General features: G+C 37.5%; 1 protein-coding gene across 1 annotated transcript in view; it reads left to right on the forward strand.

Annotated features, from left to right (window-relative positions):
* Window positions 1-7,379, forward strand: part of YTHDC2 (YTH domain containing 2) — a 40,310-nt gene extending 32,931 nt beyond the window's left edge. The window contains exons 24-29 of the mRNA XM_009321092.1: window positions 895-1,187; window positions 1,615-1,792; window positions 2,840-3,043; window positions 4,920-5,102; window positions 6,335-6,438; window positions 6,593-7,379. Of these exons, the coding sequence (XP_009319367.1) occupies window positions 895-1,187; window positions 1,615-1,792; window positions 2,840-3,043; window positions 4,920-5,102; window positions 6,335-6,415 (939 nt within the window). The 3' untranslated portion in view covers window positions 6,416-6,438; window positions 6,593-7,379. The remainder of the gene's footprint in view (window positions 1-894; window positions 1,188-1,614; window positions 1,793-2,839; window positions 3,044-4,919; window positions 5,103-6,334; window positions 6,439-6,592) is intronic.
* Window positions 7,380-8,903: the final 1,524 nt, after the last annotated feature.

The following is an 8,903-nucleotide window of genomic DNA, read 5'->3' on the forward strand; positions in this document are numbered from 1 at the left end:
CTGTCCTGCCTACGTGGTGCTCTCGCTTCGACCTAATGGCACTGCTCCGAGCGCACATCAAGCCTCAGCATGAGCGGGGTTAGCCAAAATCTGAGCAGGAGTTGAGTGAACATTCACAATAGCATATTGTGTATTTCCTTCTCTGAGAGGATGACTAAAGTTGGGTCAGATTGGAGCACTGGAAGTTGGAGTTGCTGAAAGAAAGTTGCTGTCAGATTTTAGAAAAAGAAAAAAACCTTTTGAAGGTAGAAGTCTTCAGGTCATTGAGAAGCTCAGGCTGTGGTAGGGGGCAGAGTAGTTTATGGGTTATGACACACTTGGACTTATCAGATTTAATAATAATACTGTCCTTTCTAGAGATATTCAAAACTGTGATTTTTTTTTTTTTTTAAATGGAAGTGTTTCTGATAACATGGGAATTAGACTATAGTCTTCTAAATTCAGTCATCTCATTTGAGCAGAAGTCTGCGTAAGAAAAATATGTTACTTAGAGCTCTTTCCCCTCAGGTATGAATGAAGAGTGCATGAATACAGACTGAATTGAGAGGAAGGGCATAAAGCATGAAAAGATTTTTTTTTTATTATTTTATCTTTTTAAAAGTGAAAAATAAAAAAATCCTGTGGGTTTACAATACAATTTTGAGTTTGGTGCAGAGCTAAATGAAATAAAACATTTTAAAAATGATCTTGCACCCAAGGAAAGATAATATAACTTAACAGCTTAGTTTAAATCTGGGGTTTTCTCCCCCTCCCCAGCGCTTTAGTCTTGCCTTTCAGTTTGGACCCTGTTCATTTCAGAATGCCAGATGCTGCCTGATAGGAAAAGACTTAGGGTACCCTTACCTGTCTGACCTAATTTTTATTAGTCTTTAACAGAATTGAAATTCATTACAGGCTGCTGGTTTGCTGTTGCAACTCAGACAGAAGTGGCATAGCTTATTCCTGCGTCGTATGCGAGCTCCTTCTAAACCGTGGTCTCAAGTTGATGAAACAACTGTAAGAGCAATTATAGCTGTTCTAAGTACTGAAGAACAGTCTGCAGGTTTGCAGCAGCCTTCAGGAATTGGTCAGAGACCAAGACCTATGACTTCTGAAGAACTTCCTTTAGCATCTACATGGAGGTCAACCAACAGTAGAAAAAGCTCAGCAGAAACTGAATTCTCTGATGACTCCTCTAATACTGAAAAGTAAGCTTTTGAGATCTTCTAGAGACTGTAGGTTGTAATTTATTTAGCTATAAAAGCATCACTTGAATTTCTGCTAGTAATAAAAAGGAAGAAACAACAGAAATACAGTTGAAAGAATTGATACTGTCCTATGCTGCATTGTAGTTGTGATTTCATTGAGAAGTATTTCATATGTGTGTCTGCTGTTTGAGAGAGCAGTCAGGAATGTTGTCCATGAATTGTGGTCTCTGGGAAGAAGTAGCAGAAGAGGTTTAACCCTAGCATTCAAAACCAATGCATGATCAGTATTTTTTTTAGTTAGTGTTTAATATGTTTTGGAATTACTGTAATATATATAGTCATGCAATAGGCTGATATGTCGGTACAAATTGTTCTGTGACTGCTTATGAAAATCCTGGTATGTCCTGTATCTACCTTTACTTTTTAGAGTTTTAATGAAATCTACGCCGCCCGCACTTCACCAGCCAAAGAAGTACAAAGAAAAAAACATTTTGCACTCCAAACGAACTTCAGATGACAGGTCAGATCAATCATCAGTGAAGTCTACAGACAGCAGTAGCTATCCTAGCCCCTGTGCTAGTCCTTCTTCTCCAATATCTGGAAAGGTAGAGTTCTTGTAAACAAATTACCCCCCTCTTCAAAATTAATAGAATTTCAGAAATAATTTTGCTGATCTCTTTCAGCAACTATCAGGTATTATATTGATAAATTAAGAACCTAACTTAAATTTTAATTTTTAACAGCTGCACAATACTTATTTCTTTCTGGAACTTAAAATCAAGACTAAATATCCTTGTTACGCTAGTTCAATACAGTAAAAATACTATTCTTTGCAGACTGCCGAGTTAAAGCTATCCAAAGTAGAAAAAAATCAGATTTTTTTTTTTAAAACATGATATAATAACCAGTGAAGGTGTATTAATTTTTTTTTTTCTAAATTAGTATACAGTACATACTTTTCTGAATTCTTTGGATTCTGCCTTCCTCTGTTTCTGTAATAGCATACGTTGATACTGATTCTCTTTAAGTTATGTACCTTATTATGACTGCTTGCTTTTTTTAGGATGGTTATTTTAACAAAGCACATATTTTTAATGACGTTATTGGCATAATTCTCCCTATGTACTTGAATAGTAAGCTGTGGCAATATTAAACAGATCACTGAGAGGAAACCCCATTTTCTTCCAGGCATGGACTCATTGGAGGATTTAATAATTCCTCTTAAGTCTTTCAGTTTTTAAATTCAGCCAATGTAAAAGAGAGAAAATGTATGTTTCCTGAAGGTGGAAATGTGACTAGTGTGCTTCAGGCTACGGTCTGGAATGATTAATTCTGTGTCATCTGAAGGTGTGTCAGACTTCAAAGAATTGTAATTAATCACTAGACTATTTAGGCCTGTTCTGCTCTACTTGTTTGTTGCCCCTCATGAATGAATTATTATTTTGGAAAGTGCTTAAAAAATGTAAAATAGATGTGAAATACATTTTAAAACCAATTCACACAATACCAGCTGATAGATTCTGTGTTTCTTTCAGAATCTGGGGGAGGAGGGTAGGACCGCAGTCAAGGGATTTCTGTCTTCATGTGTGTAAAACTTTAGAACTAAAGCCTGGTTTATTTTATTGTAGCTTAATTTAATTTAATTTTTCCAGGGTTCCAAATCTCCTTCACCAAGACCAAATATGCCAGTTCGGTACTTTATAATGAAAAGTAGCAACTTGCAAAACATTGATATTTCTCAACAGAAGGGTATATGGTCTACTACGCCAAATAATGAACGAAAACTAAATAGAGCCTTTTGGGAAAGCAGCATGGTTTACTTAATATTTTCTGTTCAAGGGTCTGGACACTTTCAGGTGAGTCCTTAGTTGATACTAAATATTAGCTTTGGTTGATGGTTTAGGAGAGCACAGCAAATGACTGTGTAGTATGGAGGTTTTTCCATGGAGGTTTTTCCTTATGACTTCTGACCTTCTAGTAAGTAGAGTAGCAAGCAAATGTATCTGGTTGCTGAGGAAAGAGTACTTCATTCTTCTCTGAAATATGCCCTTTTAGCTAACTTGAGTTTGTCACTCAAAGGCTAAGACTGAATTGCCTCCAAACATGTTGAGTCAGAATAACGTTTATACGCGACATTAATCCTTTAAAACAACAACAAAACAAACGAACAACAAAATCCAAACAAAGCAGGGGATTGCTACTTTTTTCTCTGCATGCCAAAATAAATATTGTAAGTGATCAAGCAGTTATAATCAAGTCACAGCTTTCTAAAGCCAGGAAACTCAGATGCCTTTATTACAAATTTTAGTAAAATCTGTTTTGCCTGAACTGTAGTTTCCAAAAGTTAGGAAGCTGGAAAGTCATGGCCATGATTCTTCCAGAGCTGTGTGTTGACTTCAAGTTTAGCAAGGTATTTGTCAACAATTTGGTGACAAATTTGTAGCCAATTTGAAGTTAAAGACTTGAGCTAGTAGTGCCAAGTTGCAAGTTAACTGTGTTGTAGAGAGGGCTAAACTCACTTGTTCCAGGTAAAGAAAGTTCAATTTACCTTTTTATATATAACTATTCATAAAAGTCAGCTAAACTTAAAATCTGATGAACTAGCCCAAATACAGCTGTCTTGGTGATACCACTAAAGGATTACGGTAAGATACATGTATGATGATTTGGCAAATGCAGCTGTAATATTGGAAAGCAATTTTCAGCATGCCATTTGATACTGAAAATGGGCTGATGCTCTTAGATGAGGAAGCTGGGAGGGGAAGACATGCTGAAGTCAGGAGTTTAAGTGGTGGATGTTGCTTGTCCTTCCAGTTTTGACAATGCACTGGACATTCATGGGAATGTGAGATTAACATTCCTATTAATATTCTCTTTTACCAAGTATCTCTTTACTTTCCACCTTTATTTTTCCTCTGTTCCTTTTATTAATTTCCATTTAAATCTGGCTTGAGCTATCTAGGACTGCATGTCTTACAACAGTAGTGTGTGCTGGTAACTTATGTAGTACACTGCATCTCTTGACCTCCTAAGTCATAACTGGCATAAATTTGCCTGAAGAGTTGGTAAGTTGGGTGTGTGGTGGGTTTGGGTTTTTTTTGTTTTGTTTGGTGTGTGGACAAGTAGGAGTGTCCTTAAATAAGTTAGAAGCAACTTTGGATAAGAAATGAAATTCTTTCATTTTCTTTCTGAATACTTGTCTTGTTGGAATTTCTTCCCACTTCATTGAAGAAGGAACTAAAAGCAACTTTGACTTCTTTCTTTGAAGAACAGCTACACTCTCTTAATTCTGTGTGAAAGTTTGTTACATAGAGGGAACGTGGGAAGGAATGGATTTCTGCAAAAAATTTTTACAACTAACAAGGAATAGCTAATGGACTATTATGTAGTAGAACATTCATCTTGATTCCTTACACTTAAAATGTTTTTACAACACCTTTTCAGCCTCTGTTACAAAGCTTAAAAAAACTTTTAATGGTAATTGTGAGAGATTAATTGAGAGACATTCTCTGTGGTCAAACTCTAGAAGGCATATTTGAAGTGGAAAAAAAAATGATACTTCTTTTAACTTTCTAGAGTAAACATTTTACAAGATCCAGCTTCATGGAGGAAAGTGTATGAATCACTTTGAAACTAATTTGAAAGTTTGGTATGAAGTCCAATCATTCATTTAAATCCAACGTAAGCAGATATGTTCTAATTCTGTCTTTCCTATTTCAATTTTTGCTCCAGGGTTTTGCTAGAATGGCTTCAGAGATAGGGTGTGAGAAAAGTCAAGACTGGGGATCTGCTGGTTTCGGAGGTGTATTTAAGGTGGAGTGGATCTGCAAAGAAAGCATTCCTTTTCAGTTTGCACACCATTTGCTCAACCCTTGGAATGACAATAAGAGAGTACAAATAAGCAGAGATGGCCAGGTAATGTTACTCTCTTCTAAAGTCGTCTTTACTTGGTAGAACTGTGTATTGTTTATTAGCTTGTTTAGCCTTGTCATTTGTCTCGACTGTGCTCATATATCTGCTAATCTGAATCACAGTTCATTGATGCGCATTGTACATTCTGCTAATGCATTACTGTTGAAGTAATGGAGGCTTTTTGATAAAATCAGAGCAGTTTCTTGTTTAATATGCATTTAAAAAAAAGTTTTAAAGCTGGATGCTTCCAAGAATAAAAGCTTTTTGGAATTTATAATTTTGGTTCTGGAAATTTGTTCCCCATTTCGTTCAGATTTGTTCCCTGAGATAGTCTGCCACACCCAAGTAACTGTTCATAATTATACCTTTGAGTTTCCTGTAAAGACTGAAGAGAATCTTGAGATTTGAGGTAGGATAAAGCTTAGGACAGTTCTCCAATCTGTTAAAGCTAAATGCAACTACAAAAAGCTGGAAGAGAATTGGCACAAGAGTTCTCTGTGGCAGTTACGGCGTTCTCCCCAGTCCCCTCCCAAAATATCTACTTGATACGAGATGCTAGAGCTAAACTTTTTGTATCATCTTCCCCAAAAACTTCCCCAAAACCTCTCCAGTTGTAAGAATGAGGAAAGGAACATACTGTAAGAATGAAAAAAGGAATGTAGCACGTGATGGAGTTAACAGTGCTTCTGTTGTAAGTGGCTCTTAAGACCTAAGGAGTCTTAATGATCTTAAAAACAACTGGTTTATATTAATGTCTACGATTCCACCAAGAGCCACTGTATTACCTGTGACCTACCTTTCCAGATTATCCACCACACTTGACAGAATTAAACTTAAAAGATGTGGAGAATAATGATCTTTAGTTAATAAGTAAGTGACCTGTGGAAGGTACAAAGTATATGATGCATATGTTTGTGTATATGGTGGTGGTGTGTTCACTCAGAATTCTTTTCTTAAGAACTGACATCTTACTGTGAATGAAAAAAAAAAAAAACCCAAACAACCTGTAGGCCAGGGTTGCTTATGAAAGTTTTTATCTCCTCTTGAGCCTTAGTGAAAAAACCTTCCTGTATGGGGAGTTCTAATGTATGTCTCAAGAGCAAAAGGAATGAGCTCTTTCAGAAAGACTGAAAGCAATCACCAGTAACTTCATCTAACAATTTTGTTATAAATAGTCTCTATATGTTCAGTAGTAGCAGTGCAAATAACTTCTCTAATTTCCTGCTCATTTCTAGGAGCTGGAACCACAAGTTGGAGAGCAGTTGCTACAGCTTTGGGACCATATTCCTTTGGCAGGAAAAAACTCAACTGATTGAGCAAGTCAATTAATGTGATAGAGGTAGTTATTTCATGCATTACTTGCTGTTTTTATGATAGAGGAAAAGCTGTCTATATACAATGTATCATTACAGTACTGTCTTTACTTTGTAGTTTATGGAAGAACAGGTGCACTTAGTACTAAATATTCTCTTCCTTTTGATTTTTTTTTTCAGCTGTGGTTGTTGAAACATCAGCTATAACCACTATAACCAGCAGCGTGCCTACAATATAAAGATGAGGAAGAAGGTGGCGCAACAAGCTCCTGAAGTTGTTAAGTCATGCTGTGCAGCTAGCAGTGGAAAAATAAGAGGGAATTATGTTGGTTTCAATATTCCCTTGTCTTAGCAAATGTCATAACATTATTCACCAGCCTGTTTTTGACTGAATTATTTTTTTACAGTAGTGTGCAGTTGATATTTAAAAACATGGTTAAGTTCAAAACTAAGTTTGAAACAAAGGACCACATATAAGTTGTTTGTAGGTTTAAAATAGCACAGCAGACGGTTTAAATATACAGTTTACATTTAAAGCTTTCTCAACACAGTAAAATGTATGAGAGAAACCAGTGTAATATTAATTAATCAATCTTGCAGTTTGCGTAAAATAAATAAATTGAGAATAGATGTCTCCAAATATATTGGAAGATTTCGTAAGTATTTGTTGAACTTCCATATGCACGGCACGAGAGAGCAGGATATACTCATACAAACAACTGGGCAGCTGGAGAATGTAAAATTGTAATTTAAATACATAAGTGAAAGGAGCATGAGACTTTTGAGAGTGGATTGGTCCAGCGGTGTTCCCAGTTGCAGTTATTTTTCACCTTTAAAAGGTACTCACACTTTGGCAAACTGAAACAGTCTTTCAGAGGCCTGCTGCCAAATGCTATTCTAATAGTTCATTAACTTGGGCATTATTAGAAGATTTTTATTTCTTTCAAAAAAAAAAACCAACCCAAAAAACCAGTACCACTTTCTTCATCTTTCAATGTAGTCTTCATGCTTGCTTTCTGTACTTCTTTCAATTTCTTTCTTCCTCTTCTGTACTAGTGTTGTTTTGTTTTATTGGGCTTCTCCTTAGTCGTTAACCTACTGTATAAATTCAGTTTGCTCACTGTCAGCCCTACGTTTGTGGTCATTCTTAGATTAAACCAAGAGCTTTTTCTGCTTCTGGGCCTGTATTTATGTTTTGCATGTGTGCTAAGAATATTCATGCAGTTCAGAGTACTCTGTGTATCCATTTTTGTATTCTGTGTAGTGAATTCTATACATAAACAGTCAGTTTTGCCTTTGCAAGACTAACTGGGTGCTTGTAAGGCTAGTATTGCCTAATACAGTATTTCTGGAGATGGTGCATACAACGGAGCTGTGAGGCTCGTATTGCCTTAATACGATACTTCCAGGCCCGTGCCCACAAAGCAATGTGGGGCGGTATTGCCTTGTACAGGATTCCTAGGCCCCATGCACACCAGGGACAGAGCTGGCACAGAGGGGGAGCAGAGGTGGGGTGTAATTTCCGGTTAACAAGCCCAAATAGTGCTTCTGTGGCTCAACGATAAAAAGGACAGTCCAACCAAGGAATTTGCATTCCCCGAGGTCGTTGGCTGGTCCGGGTCACTTATCTGGAGAAGAGCTGCTGCCTGCCTGACAGCCATGGTCATGTAAGTCTTTGCATGCCTGGATGTTAGGTCCAGCCCAGTCTTGGTGAATTACTTGACTTGCTGTTGTTACGACCCAGATAATTGTACTACTGATCTTTTTTTTTTCCTGTACTGCTATTTAAACTCTTTGTCCCTGAAGCTGTTGGTCTGGTGTCTGTTACCATATCCTCAACCTATAACTTGGCAGGGCTGCCTTAAGCCCTTACACTCTGGTGTCAGAAGTGGGATATGGTACACTGCATCATGACCAACCCTGACCCTGTAGTGGATGCCTTAGTTGATTATTTTGGGACCTTGCCCTGCCCGCAGATGTCAGATTCTACTTTGATTAGAGAAAATCAGAAAGACAGAAACACAAAGAGAGAGTTATCCTGCTTATATCTCCTTAGCTCGTTGCCTTAGAGATATGTAGAGATGCAGTGTTTGAAAGCAGCCCAAGCCCAAGTTGCCTACCTATGAAAAGAACTGACCCACACCCCACAGGACACTGGGGCTGCAATAGATTAGAAGACTTTAGCCCCGGCCTGTGTTAAAAGCCATCAGGCTAATGTAGAGAAACTAGAGCAATGCATGGTCCCCCATGTAGCAGTATCTGTCTGGGAAAAACTTGACCATTGTCTGGAAGTTGTGGAAAAGGGAATTTCTTTATATAGAGACCCAGACGACAGGGGTGATACTTGATCTGATTCGGATTCAGACAATGCTGTGTCAAATTGCTCCCTTCCTGAAGACTTACTAATGCAACCAGTTGTTAAAATAGAGTATGATGCTACTTGGATATATGACAGGTGCCTCTGCATGCTCTTTCATGAGCACAGACCTAG

The sequence above is a fragment of the Pygoscelis adeliae genome, unplaced genomic scaffold, assembly GCF_000699105.1.
Source record: "Pygoscelis adeliae isolate BGI_AS28 unplaced genomic scaffold, ASM69910v1 Scaffold83, whole genome shotgun sequence".
NCBI classification, from domain to species: Eukaryota; Metazoa; Chordata; class Aves; order Sphenisciformes; family Spheniscidae; genus Pygoscelis; species Pygoscelis adeliae.